Raw genomic sequence first — 18,494 nt, forward strand, 5'->3', positions numbered from 1 at the left:
TATGTCAGATACACCTGTAAATGTACAGTATGTACAATTACATGTTCATGTGTAATGTAATTCATCCCAAAGCTCACTTTTCTAGAATTGACACATACATACTGAAGAGTATGTGGGACCAAGGAGTAACTTCTTAGTGGGACTGAAGGACTTAATGCACACATCGTTCAGCAGGAGCATACGGTCAGTATCAAGAAAGTATTCAAGTAGCAATGTAAGGAATGTCATTCACTGACATGTATACAAAGCTGTACATCAGCATCAGAGTCGCCTGTGTTGTGTCTACTCATTATGACATTAAAGGTGCAGTGCCAGCTATTATTTTTATAATAAATAATATTGAAAAGAATTTGTTTGTAATGTAACTAAAAAATCTAAAGCAAACATCTTTGTGAAGTGCCTCAATACAAATGGTTTCATTCATCTGTTACAAATGATTGTCTTTCATTAGTTAGATTAAAAATTACACACATTAGTTGTTGCTAGGTTTGCCCTACCTAACAACATTCAATTTAATACAGTATGTACATATATGAAAGGCAACAGGATAAAAACAGCCCTGAAAAAAATGTACTTTAAGCCATTGCACAAAGTCTAATCCTTTGATGACAAATGTGTCATTTATAAGTTAATGGCATTCTTGCTTATTTTGTCATTCATAAAACATGGGTTTGATTTTGTTTTTAACAGTCCCAAGTATATGTAAGAAAACAGAAAATCCCAATATTATTTGGGAAGAGTAGTGAGCTACAGACGGCTTGCCTGACTTACTACAAATTTGTATTAAGGCCTTTTAAAAAAAATATACATGTTTAGCGTCCCTGTCTGTTTTTCTTTAATTTTTTTAAATTGTCGCCAGCCATCTTGAAAAATAGCCCGACTGTCAGGGAAAATGCACTGACCGGCCATTTTGAAAGAAAAAAAAGAAAAAAAGGGCCTCCTTCTTCCTATTTTTCGACAAAACTGGACGCTAAATTTTTCTTTTTTTTTATTTGGCCTAATCTGTTGACTACAGGTACATGTACATGTACATGTACATGTACAGTTGTAAAGAAATTCTCTTTTTCCCATACCCGGTAGCCATAATACATGAACCATTGGGTTCTGGTAGCCCATGGGTTAAAAAACATGTGGAAGTGGACATAATGCATCAAAACTAGAATAACCATGATTTTACAAGGCCCTGTTTGTTACCTTTTTGTAATTGTGAATATAAATTTTCACATTCAACTAAATTGAAGAAAAAAAAAGAAGAAGAAAACAGAACAGGAAGTTTTAACACAAGATGTCTTTGTTGGCACGCAGAATTGTGCAGCTGTGATTTTAGTGCATTTTTTGTTGTGGACAATTTTCAAGAATTTTATGATCTTGGCTGGGAAACCCCCCATAAACTACATTATTAAATCAACTATTATTATCATGACGCATTCTTAATAGGGTCAATGCCTTAAACTAGACCTTTACTTGACCTGAATCCAAATGCGGAAGCTCTTGAGAAACAATCACAAAGAATGTAATTTTATGGTTTTTACCACAAACCTGCCAAGAACTATTGCAGGGAGAGATGCCATTATCCAGAGATAGAGAAAAAATCTTAGGTACATGTACTAGAAGTATGAATTTTATTGTGGGTATTTCAAAATCTCCTAGTAAGTACTATGACCACATACCCTCAATGTTCTCTTGATCTGGCAGTTGAAAAAAGAGGAAAAATCTGAATAAAAAGAATGCATGTTTACCCCTTATCTACCTACATGTAAATGCAAGAAACTTAATTTTAGAAAATAAGAAAGAAAAACACTAATACCACTCACAAGCATTTCAAAGAAAAACCTCAGTATAGTATGGTTAATTTGGCTGGCCAAGGGAAGTGAGCACAACTGGTTTCTTAATTTGTTGTTCTTTTGTCAAAATTATGGGAACACGTATATGAACATCAAAAGAAATCTTCCACTAAAAAGCTTAACAACAGCAAGATAATTATGAGTTTTAGAACTCACATCTCCTGTTAAAACTTAAAAGAACGAAGAATAAAAATATTAAATGGAAGTAGCTTTCCTGGCATATTTTCATCAACGAGGGCTTACAGTTTACTATACATTGTAGGCCAACATATTTATAATACATGTAGATTACGTATGTAAAGGGGGGGGGTAATCAAATACAAATGTGTCTTATTTCCTCATTCACTGTTTGTTTCCTTTTCTAGTCTACAGAAGAGGGATAGGCCACTGTCTAAAACTACATACATGCGTGTACATGTAGTTACTCGAGAGTGTCACATTCATGGTCAGGGAGTAGGAATTGGACATGTACTGTAAAGTGTATACATGAATTTAATTTAATTGAAATAAAAATAATTTTGCTTGTTTATAAAGCATTGATTGGTCAAGCCCCAAAATTAGTTGTCTGAATTATTATCTGTTAAATCGCATCCATATGCACATACAGTTTTGTAACTTGTGAAGTACAAAGGACAAGCCACTTCTAAAGCTACCTCACACAAAAACAAAAGTAAGTCTTGGATATTGTGCTTTCAGTAGTGCCGCTCCAAAGCTCTGGAATAACCTACCGCTAGACATACTAAAAAAAGCCATATCTGTTTCTGTCTTTAAAGTATTGTTGAAGACGCACTTGTTTCAGGAGCTTTCAAATTGTTTTATTATATCTTTATTGTGTGTTTGTAAAGTAGCACTATTACTTTTGTTTTCATCACAGCGCAGTAGAGTTTATTTATATACTGTAGTATTTAAACTGTGCTACATGTATATAAATTGATCTAATTATCATTAATATTATATGTAGGCCTATAATTTTGATAATTGAAAAAGCAAGAATACTGTACAAGTATAATTAGGAAAAACCAGTCTCATTTTAAATTTTTCAATCTTCCTCTTGCTCTGTTCCCGATAGCAACCGATCTTGACATGAGCTGGAAACCACATGAATGTACGATAGCACCCCATCGTCTCCCTTTCAAAATAAGGAATGCAATGCATTTTAAAAAAAATTACATTCATTTATTAATGTTTTCCACTTCAGAGAAGTAAAAAACTGAGGGGAAGGACGGGGGGGGGGGGGGGGGGGGGGGGGTGGCAGAGAAACAAATCACATCAAGGAAATGAGACTCTTTCTTCCATATAAAATCAAGAGATTCGGTGAACAAAAGGTAATTTCTATACAAGTTTGGGGGATTACCACACCTACAGTAGGTAACCTCTAGAGGTCAATCATTGTTCCCCTGAAAGATGTGTACATTGTGTACATGTACATGAACATGTACTGTAACATTAAGCGGGCTCCAGTTTCTTACAATGGTACTTTACTATTTTGACAAAAGCTTTTAATAAAGGCATTTTTTAACCTTGTTTCCAGTTTTACAAATCTGAGATGAGTGGTTCAACGTGTCAGTGTCTGTGATATGGTGTAATATTGAAGCCCTAAAAAAATTGCGCTTCAAAATGATCATGAAGTGCCTCTAAAAAGTAAAAATCTTTGAGTGACCGATTTTACCATACAGGTACTCATTTTCCCCAATAGACTGTAGACCTACATGTACATGTACATGTAGTGTTATAAAAAACCGTTCAGAAAACGTTTTTTGAAATTTTGAATAAATATAAATATCTTGATAATCAGACAGGCGATAGGCTTGTGAAAATCATGGGATTCCTGACTGACCTAAAGGTTTATAATTATGATTGCAGCATGAGCTAAATCCAGGATTTTGTTTAAAATCTGAGGCAAGTGTACCCAATCCCTTTAAAACCCTACGATGTACTTAGGCCTGCTGATTGTTCATTCACGGAAAATGCAACTTTTAATGCGATTGATACGACGGACGATAATCTCCCAAAAGATTTGCTATTAAAGTTGCAATCAAACACAAGATATAAAGTCGTACTGAAAGTACACTGGAATACTGCACCATGCATGGTGAGTGCGCTGCAACTTCTTTTCTTTAAACTTGCCAGTACACTACAAAACATTGTTCGGGTATGATCGAGCCATTTCTTTATGTTGGATACAGCAAACAATTGTTCTCGCCTACTGCCTTGCTCAATGTTGAACTTTACAGGCCTGCACTGTATGCATGTGATGTAATGTACACGTTTGTACATTTGGGCTACCTACATGTAGCGCTACTGACTGACTGGTGAAGCGTAACGTTTATTTAGTGGTGTAGCCTACATAATTTAAACACTTAAATCACTAAAAGAGCATCAATCCGGCAAATGATAAATGACCTGGCACTGCAAAATCCTATACTCAGTCAGTGATTGTAAAACCTGGTGACAAAACCAGGAAGTGCCTACTCAATATTAAACTATGCAGAGTTCAAAATACACAGATAATGCATGGCTATGGGTATGTTCATGCACATGTAGTATGTATCAATTCAGTTCTCTGATAATTTCCCTCTGGTACTGTACATGTAGTATCTGTATGATACAGATGTGGAGTACAGTAAAGCTTGCAGTTGGTCAAATGGTTGTGTAACATTCATGTACACATGTACATGTACATGTACATGTACAATGTAGGCCCTAGTGCCCTCCCTACAATGTACAGACTGAAATTAACAACCATGTACACTGTACATCCTGTATATGTACAAAGTAGGTCAAGCGTGTAAAAATATAGTGGTTGATTGGTTTGTTTTGAGTTGACAGAAAATATGGAGGGGGAGGGTTAAAAAATACATGTATGTAGCAATATCCTGGCACAGACAGGTCTCAACTCAAATACCTATAAAACTAGGGCCCTTGGTGATTTCACCCCTTAAAGACTGTCAATACTACTGGGCCAGAAGGGATTAGACCATACAGCGAGGTCACTGACAGGTGGCTATCTCATTAGCTCAGCTCTCAACTAATATAAGAAAAAGAGAATCATGGGGGACCAACAGGCACCCATTGGGGAAGTTTTCTATATAGAGGGAGCAAGTAGCCACAAGTAAGACAGTGTGCCTTTAAATGTTGAACCTAATGAAATTGACTCTATAGGCCCATTCTCACAGCCCAACAACTATTTAGAAAAAAAACATTGTTGTTTGATGACAGAACATTTGTAACTGCTCGGAACATAAGTTCTGACCAGTGACTAGTGGATTCTGTGACTCCATTCTAAACATTCCCGACCTTCATACTTGTGAAATGCAGTCTCATGCATCAATGCCAGTTCAGTGTTGTTTCTATTATTCTTCAGGAATGGTGTCAGCAAAGAGGTTCTATTCATATGCCGATCTCATGACCCGATACAAAAAAGAATTTGATCACATCCAGTTGCATATATCATAAGTTCCTTTATAAAGTGAAACCCAAAAATGTAGGGCTGGTAAATATTAAACTTTGCTTGTGCTTGGTACATGTATTCACATTTTTGTAACAACATACTGTACTGTACACCGAAGGAGAGGAAAGTGACAAAGAATAACAGAAAAAACTATGGAACATCCACATATTTTTAGAGTAACAGAAAAACTATGTAACATCCACATATTTTTTTAGAGAAAAAAAGAATTCTGGTTAATTGTAACATACATGTACATGTTAAAGATTCAAACAAAATGTTTTTTACAACTACATGTACATGTAATAAGTAGTGAGTGTGTCAAGTTATGATTGCAGGATAATTACAACCCATTTCTATTTTAATATCAATCCAGTTGATGACAATATGAAACATGACACAGAAAGTCAGAAGGAGCAAGCCTACTGTACATTTGTACAGTACATGTACAGGGAATGTGTTTTTCTGAGACTACATACATGTACATTACACAGCGGGAGAATTAGTGAACAGCAATGCGACACTTTCTTATCAACGAGAACTGTCAGCTGCATAGAAAGCGGATATGAAAGTAGTGCCAATAATAACAAAACATTCACTCTCACTGCTATTATGCACAAGACACTTGGGTTTTAAATGTGACAAGGACAACTACTTTAATAGCATTCACTTGAATATATTCCTTGTCAGCCAGACAAAGATAAACTAGCTCTAATTGCATTTATTATGCAAATTTTCTTTCTTCTTCTTCTTCTTCTTTTCCAACTCCTCCTCCTCCTTTTCTTCCTCCTCTTCCACCTCCTCTTTCTTCTTACTCCTCCCCTCCCCTCCCCCCCCCCCCCCCCCCCCCCCCACACTCTCTTCTCTCCCTCTCTCTCTCTCTCTCTCTCTCTCTCCCTCCTTCTCCCTCTTCCTCCCTCCTCCCTCCTCCCTCCTCCCTCCTCCCTCCTCCTTCCTCCGTCCTCCCCCTCCCTCCTCTGTACGAAAGAGTGATTAACTTGAGGACTTGCGAATTGCAATCAATCACATTTTTTATGAGATAGGGCCCTGGACGGATACTACAAAAGTTGTATGAACAAGAATGATCCCGTTAATTCTTGTACATGTATTTCATACAAGGGCTGTAATTTCTGTTAAGAAATTGCATAACTGTAACACTAAAAATAACCTGCTGTAGTGAATAAAACAACTGTTTTCTTCAAAGAAAATCAAGTCACAGCAACAGAATCTGGGCTACAAAATGTAACTGAGCATTATGGAGTCTTAGGATTAGCCTACAAAGTTAGGGGCAACTCAGACTCTGTGGAAAATCTGGGATGAATTGATCACGAATAGTGGGACCTGGGTGAATTTTCATATAGTGTACACATACAGTGTACATGTACATCTTTCAGAACATGTACATGTACATGTATGTACCAGTACCAGTGCTGTATTATTTGATGATAGGAATGTGTAAAATATTTACCGGTAGTAAAAGAAATGTTAAACATTTCATCAGGAGGGGCGCTAGGCCGAAAATGAGGATATTCCGCATGTACGATGATATCCTTGTAGACACGGGCAAAATGCATACTACAGTAAGAAATAAGGATTGCACGCATATTCGCGGACGTATTTTTTCCAGCGCTCTGTGGGTTTTGGGTTCCCGAACCGCCCGCTGGCAATGCTAAAAACGGATTTCGCATAATAAAATACGCCCAGTTCACCGTCTACTTTTATGGGATGTCCGTCTCATTAAACGTGAAAGTGTCTGTACAAAGTCAATGTGAAATACATCAAGAAAATCATTCGGAATCTGTTTTTTCGCATCGTAAACACGCGGATCGAAAATCTGAATCGTCAGCGAAAATGCGAACAATCCTTATTTTTGCGGACGCGTCTGTTCTCGTTAAAGAAGTCGATCCTCGTTTATGCGAACGATCCTTGTTCTCTTACCAGCGCCCCTACTGTTCATGAGGTGAAGTTCTAGAAACGAACGAACAATTCATGACCAATTAATGGTCCAGTGAGTACTAGAATCTATGCACTATTGCACTTCAACTCTTGAATTTGTTCTTTCTGAAGTTTCTCCAGCCAATGCCAAAGTCAGGTCATTACGCGTTACGTAAGCCAGGCAAAATAAAAGGTGAGCCACAGCTTATGTCAATGCGCAAGACAGTTTTCCAGGCTAGCCATCGTACGGCCAACCACCTTTTTTACATCATTTTGAAGGAAAAAAACAAGACTTTGACACTCACAGGTTTATAATAATTTTTCAAAGAGTTTCGTCTAGATATACAGCCTGGATGGGTATTGATATATTCAATATTGTGGTAGGGGCCTAGTCTACAAACAGTTATCAAAACAATATCATTATCAAAACAGACAAATTCACAAAATAGACAAAACCGAGGTAGATCTAACCTAGATCTAGATCTATCTCATTCTCATTTTCATTCATGATCATATGACATTAAACTAACAGGTTAGACTGACTCCTAATTCCTGAAAAAGGGCTCTCTTTTCCCTGGATTGATAGAGGAAAAATTAAACACACCAGGAAGTCGACAGACAGTCAGTGAACTGTGGTGTAGCACACAAGATCCACAAGGCACAACACACATTGCATGCCCACAATCACTGCACACAGTGCGCTGAACCCCATCCAAAATTTTACCTGTGAAGTTTGTGAACGTATGTTCGAGAGTTCTAAAGTGTCGATGGAGCCCGGTTTTATGTGGTTGAGCAAATGACACAGGATAACACCGTCCCGAAGAGTCTGTCCTAGATCGAAAACTTCGGCATCTTGATTCATAATCCTGTGATCGAATGGCAAAACGCCACATTCCACCAGCCATCTCGCACATAACCTCCATGATTCCATAGCCATTTTGTAAAAAGTGAAAACTTAGCCACTTTATCGCTGTGCCGACATAGTATTCTCTCACTTCCCTGTTCGAGGTTCTGAGTTTGCGCTGTTCCTCATTGCGGGACGGTTCCGCATGTTTCATGAGGGTACTGTGCGTGTCACAATGTACTGTCAGCGCAGCGAAATACATGTATATCGGATGGTATGTATTTTGTGCGCGACGTGGGATATTATGTTGCACAACTATTGCAAAATAATGCAGGAAATGGGTTTTCTCATTTTTCTGACTTCAGAAAAAGATCAATAATACTATATTCATCACCAGGATGTTAATTGTCCCTAGGCGACAGTGATATTGATTCATAAAATGAACATTATTAATATCTTTCTCGCTTTTTTCCCCCTCTTCATTTTGTTACTAGTTCTTCTTCAACTCTTTCTCTATGACTGTATACTTACTCTCGATCTGCATAATATTATGCCTCTGAAAGCGTTTTTTCTCATCCACTCTCCACAAAGACCTTATAAGGCCTAGATTTTTTTCTCGTTGTGTTTTCTTTGATATCATTCCCCCTTTTCATTCTCTCTATACCACCTCTCTGCCACCCAAACGCACACAATTCACAAGCAAAGTTCCTTTTATTTAGCATATTCCCCTCCCCAATCCAAGAAGGCGAGGGGTCACCCGGGGCAGCGGCGGCGATCCGGGGAGACGGGGGACCCCCCCCCCCCCTCAATTTTTTTTTTTTTTTTTTTTTTTGGGGGGGGGGGGGGGGTCATCCCCCCCTGAAAAATTGAAAAAGTGCAAAAAGAGATATATAGCAAATATGGACTAAAGACTGCAACACACTTGTAGACTCTGGAGGGCCCACGAGTGCAGCGTTTAGACCATAAATAACAATGCAAAAATCTTTTATCGCTCAGTCGCTACCCTCCCTCACATATCCTTTAAAATATACAAGTAAATATTGCAGAAAAGCTGTATTCCGTGATCACCGTGATACCCACTAGCGTACTGATGGGGGGGGGGGGTTGCCTCCCCCAAATAAAATTCAAACGCGGTTTATTTCTAATTCGATACCAGTGACTTACAAATTAAATGTTGTTGAAATGATATGATTTTCCAAGATTTTTCCTCACATTTTTGTAAATTATACTTTTTTTTTTATTATACTCGAGCCCCCCCCCCCCCCCACTTTTTTGAAAAAGTATGTTAAAGAGACATAGAAAGAAAGACAAAATAGTGGCTTGCCAGTGTCACAAATAAGATATCAAAATAATTATGCTCATCTGACCTTAATCTGACCTTAATTAAGTAAAGGCCTAAAACCCCTGAGATTTTGGGGGCTCCGCCCCTGGACCCCACGCCAATTAGTGTCCTTGCAGTGTATCAAAATTTATCAAAATATGTTCATCTGACTGCATGTAATTAACTGCTGCCCACCCACCCCCATCCCCCCAGCTTCCGGGGGTTCTAGACCCCACCAAAGGCCCCGTGGCGGGCCGGTGGATGCTAATCTGATCGTAATTTATTGCTTAAAACCCCTGAGCTTCATGAGCTAGGCTCAGCCCCTGAACCCCACACCAATTAGTGACCTGCCAGTTTCACTAATAAGGTGCCAACATTTGCTCATCTGACCGTAATTAAATGCCTAAAACCCCTGAACTTCCGGGGCTCCGCCTTTGACCCCCGCCTGGGCTTTATACCTAGACCCCACGCCAATTTACGCTATACGCTCTGCCTGATCGTAAATAATTTTGCCCCCCCCCCCCTCCCGCATTTTGAAAAAACGTTCCGCGGGGCCTGCATGTAACACGTAAGAGTGGTGGTAATGCCGATTTTTATTCTGCCCCCCCCCCCCCTAAACAAAGTAATACATTGGGCGTCGTTTTGTGTTCAAATGTGCTGATATAGGGCATCATAGTTAAGGGGCATGTCTCTTGTTTGATGTTTTGAGTACTTAAAAATACTATGCCTGTAGGTTAGCTAAAATAAAAAATGTGTGTAAAAAAAATCACAAAGAGGGCGCTCTTCAAGTAAAGGCTTCGAAGCTCTTTAATCTGCTCGGAACCACTTCACAGACCAAAGTTTTGTTTTTCTTCATGTTTTCGGTGTTGTTTTGCTTTCTCTTTGTTTGTTTCTTTATGTTTGGATGAACAACAGGGAAGAAGGAGATGAGAGTAAACATATAGGTAATATTAATAGTGGTAGTAATTATTTCTCTCTTCACGCATACCTTTAGATATCCTTCTGCCTCCCCTCCCTCCCCCTCTCCTCCTCCCCATCTCTCACCTCTCCCCCCCCTCTCCTCCTCCCCATCTCTCACCTCTCCCCTCTCCCTCTCCTCCTCCCCATCTCTCACCTCTCCCCTCTCCCTCTCCTCCTCCCCATCTCTCACCTCTCCCTTCCCCTATATCTCCCCCCCCCCCCCGCTCTCTCTCTCTCTCTCTCCCTCTATCCATTTTTTTGCCTATCTCTTATCTCTATCTATGTCTTGCTTCTCCCTCTTTTCTTTTTCTAAATTTTGCCATGTTTATTATTTTTCTTCTTCTTCTTCTTCTTCTTCTTCTTCTTTTCTTTCTCCTTCTTCTTCTTCTTCTTCTTCTTCTTCTTCTTCTTCTTTTTCTTCTTCTTCTTCTTCTTTCTTCTTCTTCTTCTTCTTCTTCTCTTCTTCTTCTTCTTCTTCTTCTTCTTCTTCTTCTTCTTTTTCTTCTTCTTCTTCTTCTTCTTCTTCTTCTTCTTCTTCTTCTTCTTCTTCTTCTTCTTTTTTATCATTATTATTAATATTATCGTTATTATAATAATTATTATAATTTCTATAACCAGTCCAGCACTCGATTAAAAAAAATAAAAAATAAATAAATACAATACAATAAAAGGGGACATTTTCTCGAACCCCGTTCAGTTTACCAACATTTCAAAAATAATGCCACCACCTAATATACAGCTACATCCCTTCCCTGAATTCGTATCCGGCCAAAATTTCCCCCACAACTGCCAAAAAACAATTTTCACCCGGCCAACTACCTCCAGCCAAACTTGATGTTTGAATATGGTTGATTGAATGTTGTTTATGTTAGGGTTATTTTGATTATGATTATTAAAAAAACTAAAACAAAAAAAATTGAAAGTGGCATTTTTTTATTATTAAAGGGATGACCCAAAAGTGAAGGATGGTGATTGTTGAGGTTAATAGATGTTTCTGAACATACTGACGTTATAGGAATATAACGGCAATCATAGCTCGATTTAAAAAAAAATGGATCAGTGTGCATGCCGTTACATAGGAAACGAAGAAAGCACAGGTTTAACCATATAGGAATACAATTTTTTTAATTTTAGATGGTCAAAAAAGATATGTAAATCAAATTTTAAAATTTAATTCTTAATTTGTATGCAGGCTATTTAAAATTAAAAATGTGTGGGTGTAAATAGTCAAGATTGACTGATTGACAGTTTCCCGGGGCCATGCAAGAAGGTTCACAGAAGCAACTCTACCGCCACTTACGTTGGATTTTGCCAGTAAAGTCTCGCTTCTTTGAATTACCTGTCAGTCAGTCTCATTTCATACCTGAAGATCATGAACTGTACAGGTGTGCATCTAATGTATTAACATGCATCGTTTCTCTGAACCCTTTGAACCCTCCAGCTTTTCAATTAGTCTACAGATACAGACTCGGTTTTGACACTTACACATCATACTTTCAAGCCCAATTGATAGTTCAAGCCTGTTTGGCCCAACTGTGTTGGCTAGCTGTCTCCCGGGCTGTCTCAAGATAATGACAGGAGCAGTTACAGCACAGGATCTACGGAGTTCAATCTTCATAGTCTTAAAATTTCAAACCCTCTAGTGCATGTTACCACTGACACAAGGGTCTGAACTTGAAAACTAGGCTCCTTCGCTTCCAATCAGCCCAATACACACACACAGGGGAAAGAAGAAGAAAAGGGGAAATACATAAAGAAAGGAAATAATAACCTCACCCCCTCCTCTCCGTCTCACCTGGTCGAGTGTTTGGCTGAATCTGAAGCGCACCTCCTGTACAAATCTTCGTCACCCCCTGAACAATGGCTCGGGTGTTAAGACGACCACTTCAACGCCACCGCTAATGGCTTCCCAATACCGCATTGATCCGCTAGCCAAACTTCTCAGGCATGTTCGTAATAATTCACTCATCGAATATTGGATTCTACCATCCGATGCTCCCTCCCATCTCCCTGGTTATACCTTACAACGTACAAGTAGTTGTTCCGTGTTCGAGCGGCTCTTCTCTCCTCCAACGATCGAATTTGTAAGTGTTGGAATCTGCGTGAATTGAAATTCACAGAAAAATGATTATAACAAAAAGTTTATTGGATTTTTCAGCTATAGCTTTTGGTATATAAATATGTAAACTTGAATTGAAAATTAAGGGGTTGGTAAAACTTTTCTTTGTGTACTTAGGTATTCCACGTTGGCTTTGAGGGGCCATGGGCCGCACGTGACCCCTAAATCCGCCAGTATATCCTGAATGAACATTTCAACGATAACTTATATTTGGAGTGTTCTTTCTTCACAAAAGCCATTCCAATCACTCCCATCTCTGGTCATCGACGTTGTTGTTGTTTTATATGTTATCATTTAACTCATTGACTCCTGGAACCGGAGGGCTCCTGTATTAAGACTGTGGCAATTAAACAATTCAGTAGTGAACGGGTTAAAACTTAGAATAACATGATTTAAATTACTTCATAGCGTTTGGAGCAATAGAACAACTAAAGAATGAAACGCTTCATTTTCTCAATAATTGTGTTTTACAAGTTTCTCAATGTCGTGTATGTAATTTGTTTGACGTAGAGATTTTTGATACGTATTTTGATTAAGAAGTAAGATCATATATCAACACATAATCCTCATTAATTTCCAAAACTTTGCTTGAAACTTCCCGAGATCTTTTGTCAGAACAAATGTACAAATATTGAACCACGAGAGAATGCGCCTAAATTGATATAAATATGAAACAATAATATGCCATTGAGAAACAATAAAAGGTGAATTGCCACAAAATAAACTGGGAGCTATGGAATATAAAAAGGTGACTTAGATTGAATATAGATCATGATTAAAAAATGGAAATTGAAATTCGAAAAGAAAAGTGTTAACAACAATTATTTTCTTGAGAAGATTAAATTATGTCATCCTCCTTTCATTACATAGAAAACAAATACAAACATTATTGTCCTTTCTTTTTGTTCCGACTTACTATATAGTTTCAGGATATGACGCATATAACACATATATCTTTTCCATTGAAAAACAAAGGGAAACATGGTCAACTTAAACCAGGGTAAATCCGATATTTAATCACGCTGAGAGGGAAAGGAAACTTTTGTAATTTTCTCCATTAGAAGAGAAATCCTAGAAAAGCACAATGCTTTCATTTTGACCACAACATTTTCATCGGCGTAATGTGGACGGAGTTTCCCAACACATTACGTTAGGTATGCAATTTGATTTAATTTTGTGAGAGGTGGGATCGGGGGGGGGGGGGGGGGGGGGGTAAGAGGACACTTTTTTTGGTCTCGAAATTTGAAAATTTGACATTTGGCTCCGCTGGGGGGGTAAGGTCACCTTTTTAGGTCAGCCATGGGATTTTTTTTTTTTTTTTTTTTTTAACAATTAAAAAAAAAAAAAAAAAAATCCAAAAGGGGGGGGGGGGGGGTTTACACACAAAAAAATACCAAAGGGGGGTTTAACCCCCCAAACACCCCCCCCCCCCCTGTGTACGCGCCTGCTTATGGACATTACAACGTTCTTCAATCTGTGGAGTTGAACATGTAAGTTGATCTCAAAGACTTTCGAGAACAAAAAAAAAAACAATTTCATTTGCTTTGTCTACCCTTCGAAATGTGCAAACAATACACAGACATGCAGTTGCATAATTCGAACACAATTTCCCTATAGGCAATGCAATGGCGTTTTGAACACTGTACTTGATTTCTTGAAAGCCTTCATGATCGTGATTTGAACCATACAGCGTTCTTGTCACTGTCTTATCTTGCGAAACATTATACACTCGCGTTTAAAGATAAACTTGAGTTCTGGTAATGCGATTGCATTGTGAAAGAAAAGGTGTGGAATGGATCAGAAAAGTTGATCATATAGCATGTAAGTAATGGTGTGTAATGCAAGGTTCTGGAGTCATCAAAATCATCATAAATGAGGCAGAGTCTTGGTAAAGTAACAATCACTTACACAGAAAGATGTATATGGGACAACACGCATGGTGTCGGGGCTAGTACTACCCTGATTTCCTTATCTTTATATGCTCATTACTCAGCCAGTATACATGTTCTTCCAAAAGTGTTTGGCACATGACATTTATTTGTAATCTTGAACATTCAGTGTAAGTTTCATTAGATTCTGTGAGAATTCATTTTCTTTTTTTACCAGAACTCAAGTTTATCTTTAATCTCATCATGGTTTATACTCTAATCTTCCCAGACGGTGATATTTTGGTGAAGGTATGAAAGAGGTCCAAACTTCTATTATATACTTCTATGAATTCTTATTCTTCTTCTTCTCCCCCTCCTACTCCTCCTCCTCCTCCTCCTCCTCCTCCTCCTCCTCCTCCTCCCTCCCCCTCCTCTTCCTCCTCCTCCTCTTCCCCCTCCTCCTCCCCCTCCTCCTCCTCCTCCTCCTCCTCCTCCCCCCTCCTCCTCCCCCTCCTTCTCCTCCTCCTTCTCCGTGCCTTTATTGTAGCGCTTTCCTATCTGATTTGTCAACCTAACGTACATCCTTATCACGGAACAACAAGCAACGAAATGAATATGCGAAGACGTCTCAACAGTGGCGTAGCGTGGATCCAGGCAAAAAGGGGGCACTAGCATCTTGGGATGGGGAGGGGGCGGAAAGAAGGGACAACAATCTTTAATACTTGATGAATGATGCGAAATAAATAAGGCGATTAATAAGGAGGTGCATGGGTAAGGGAGGGGTCATCATCTTCTCTTTTCATATCCTACCCCCTCTCCAATTAATTCTCTCTCCTAGTCTATTTCCCTATTTTGGGAGAAACGAAGGGGAAGGGCGTCACCGGTCTTATTAGTGAATGATATTAGAAATAACAAGGACACTATCTCTCTTTGTTATTCGTTGAGGATACATGCATTAAAGCCTCCTTAGCTTCTTAAATCTTCCCCTTTGTACATCATTTATATATAGCATCTCAGTTTCTCGCCTTTCTGCAGATCATTGTAAACCAAGGTGGACAGACATGAATGAGGCGAAACTACACCTTGCTGTGTACTCCTATCATCAGGTGTGACATTCTAATTTCTTTAATTGGAAGTTAATGGCAGATACATTCTGTCTCTGTCACCTTCGTTCAGATGTACGAGAGTAAAAGAGGCGTTAAGGAGCCGTTCTCACTGCCACGGATTGCAGTCGCTTCATCACAATGGACTTGGTATCCGCATCGTTATGGTGGTCAAAGATGTATACTTCGGAACTGGAGTTTTGCTTTATAGCGCAGACTATGGATGATAGGAATTAAGATTTCAGGATTGGTCATTTTAGAAATCATTCAATTCACATACATTTATATTCTATTTTAGTGGATTTACAAAACTGACATGAATGAAAGGATTCTGCAAAGCTTAGAGCATGTATCACACAAATTTGACGCAAGGGGGTATACCACTGCTTTGAATTGGACAACGAGAAAGCATAATCTCGGGAAGAGTCGGCCATGTGAACGTTAACTCTAATGCTCCTTGGCGAGTAAATGTTTTGTTGCCCGATTGCCCGCCCTCGTAATTAAAGCGCCGAAGCCGCTTTTTCATCAATTTGGCAAAATGTGACAGTTTTCTTCGGTCTCTGTCAGATTCGATTCTTGACGCAGGTGTAAACTAGAAGCGAGAGATAATCGGATCATTACACGAAGAAGAGAAGCAAGGAGGGGAGTAGGCACTGTATAATTATAAGCTAAAGGGTTTGGATGTAATGATAATTTTAAAAAGTACAGTATTATATAGAGAGGGGTAATGCACAGAGGCGTATCCAGTCGCTGATAGACAAGGGATGGGATGTAAAGGTTTTGAAGGCAGCCAGGTGCGCAGTAGATTCACTAAAAGCTTTTATTGGGGAGGGGGGATCTTTAACATTGAAGGAGGGTAAGTCGGTTCTATCCTACACTTGATACATCACTGATGTAAGAACGATTAAAATAAATGGTGTTCACATAACCGAAAACACTATAAGCCTAAATGTCGTCTTCAGTTTCTTCATATTGCGAGCGAGCGAAACAAGCAAAATTTTATGGGGACACTTTTGCAGGGGACAATGTTATTTTGTTTCAAAGTACTTTAATAATAAGATGTTTAAAAAAAGCCCTCTCGCTGGTCTAACATAAGGTGGTGGTTTCTCGAATATTGGTAATTTCAAAATTCCACGATGGGGAGGGGGGCTGAGCTGGGCTGGGCTGTACCTCCTCCCCCCCCCCCCCAGCATCCTGCCTTGAAAGCCATACAGAGACTGATACAGATACCGATTAACATTAAGAGCATGCACCTGAGCTGTGAAAGGCTTTAGGTGCAGAGCTCCAAGTTCTGAAGATCGGTCCTCTGAATAAATTTTTAATTATTTCAGCAAGTTTCTCGTAAACTGAGGCATTTATTATCATTTTATCCGTTTTGTGTTTGTGTGTTTGTGTGTTTTTGTGTTTGCATGTTTGTTTGTTTGTTTGTTTGTTTTATTTTGTTTACGGGGCGACATCGATGGAGCTCTATGTTGTATAAACCGCTGAGCTTCATACGTATAGCTGGCCTGTAACTTCAGGTACTAACTAAAGCTTGTTCTATTGTGCTGCTAAAAGCTTGACTCCAATTTTATCAGTTCAATTTTTCTTGATTTGATTTCATCTATGGCTTTAACCGTATTCTAGTTATTTACAAGATTTATTCGAAATTAATACTCTCTAATACTCAATCTATATTCATCTATTCCAAACAGACACTATTCTTGTCAGCCTATGCATTTTGATCCATTTTGATTTACTATGTCTTTATTATCAATTAACATGAAAATAGGGAAGTACCTATTAACAATATGTTTACTTTGGAAAAGCGCCAGACATGTAATTCCTAAAGACTTATTCGAGGATCAAATGAAATTTCAGGAGAATAATTTTCTTAGACAGTTTTAGACATGACGTTGATGAACAAAATACCGCCCCCTCAAATTCATTAGCATGACCTAAATCATTTTTGATATCAACTCTATAGATTGGTAAAGGTAGCTTTCTTTCAGATCACATATTTAGGGATGTTCGAGTACTCTAAAATCAAAAGTAACATTAAAGAAAATATTTGGTTGTTTTAAAGGTGTATTGTATTGTATTTTTTAAAATCAAACTTCAATCATACAGCAATATTGTTGAACAAAACGTAATTTAAAATGATAATGACACTCGAAACAAAGAAACAAATAAACAAGCTATAAAATAAATATATGCCAGAAAAATATCAGATTTTGATAAGGTTAGTGAGTGAGCGTCCCCATATCTTTATTTCATTTTTCATTAGATCAAAACACATGAAATAAACAACCAAAATATATTTTGATGAAAATGTTTAGCTTAATTTTTCTTTCTGTTTAATCTATGGAAGAATATCACAGTCGCAGTAGCGACTGTGTGATAGTGTTTTCTTTTTTGTCAAGAAAAGGTACATTAAGGGGCATGATTTCGTAATTGTTTTAATTTTGCAATGACTGAATGTCTTATTTCAAGCCATGTTTTATTTAAACTTAATAATTACCAGCTGTTATTTTAGGGACGTTGCGCTTCAAACATTTTTTGTTTATGCATTGTCCCTACTATGTATTATTATATATTGTAACCCACTGAATGTTATTATCTGTAAACAATTATTTTACATGGTGAATAAATAAAACAAACAAACAAACATATATTGCGTGAACATGAATGATCTTAAATGCTTCATGTTCCAAATACTCATGACTCGAATTGGTTTTAAGTTTTGGAGTTAACTGACCTTTCATGTACATGGTGTTTCCCATGAACTTGGAAAAGAATAATACAACGACTGCGTTATAATTATGATGAGAGCTATATCAATGTATACACATCGGTCGGGTCGATTAGCTCAATATTTTCGTAGGCCACTCTTTACCCATGGGCCTGATAAATTTTACAATAAAAAATAACAATTTGGTGGATAACATTATTTTACTATTAGTTTTCAACATAATGGGTATACCCGATAGGATGCGAACGTTAATGCAGATTCCTCAGCATTGCGAGCGCCTGTAAAATGGCGCCTTGCTGGAACGCTCCCCAGGGAGCGGAT

The 18,494-nt window shown here is 38.3% G+C and overlaps 1 protein-coding gene across 5 annotated transcripts in view; it reads right to left on the reverse strand.

The window, feature by feature from the left end:
* Positions 1-8,264, reverse strand: part of LOC582411 (guanine nucleotide exchange factor VAV2) — a 66,188-nt gene extending 57,924 nt beyond the window's left edge. For 4 of the 5 annotated variants that reach the window (XM_030997428.1, XM_030997431.1, XM_030997430.1 and 1 more), the window contains exon 1: positions 7,952-8,263. In XM_030997428.1, the coding sequence (XP_030853288.1) occupies positions 7,952-8,164 (213 nt within the window). In that variant the 5' untranslated portion in view covers positions 8,165-8,263. Of the gene's footprint in view, positions 1-7,951 lie in introns of all 5 variants that reach the window. The other variant, XM_030997427.1, reaches the window with a different exon arrangement.
* Between the last annotated feature and the right edge of the window lie 10,230 nt (positions 8,265-18,494).

Source organism: Strongylocentrotus purpuratus, unplaced genomic scaffold, assembly GCF_000002235.5.
Source record: "Strongylocentrotus purpuratus isolate Spur 01 unplaced genomic scaffold, Spur_5.0 spur5_scaffold_4, whole genome shotgun sequence".
Classification (NCBI taxonomy): Eukaryota; Metazoa; Echinodermata; class Echinoidea; order Camarodonta; family Strongylocentrotidae; genus Strongylocentrotus; species Strongylocentrotus purpuratus.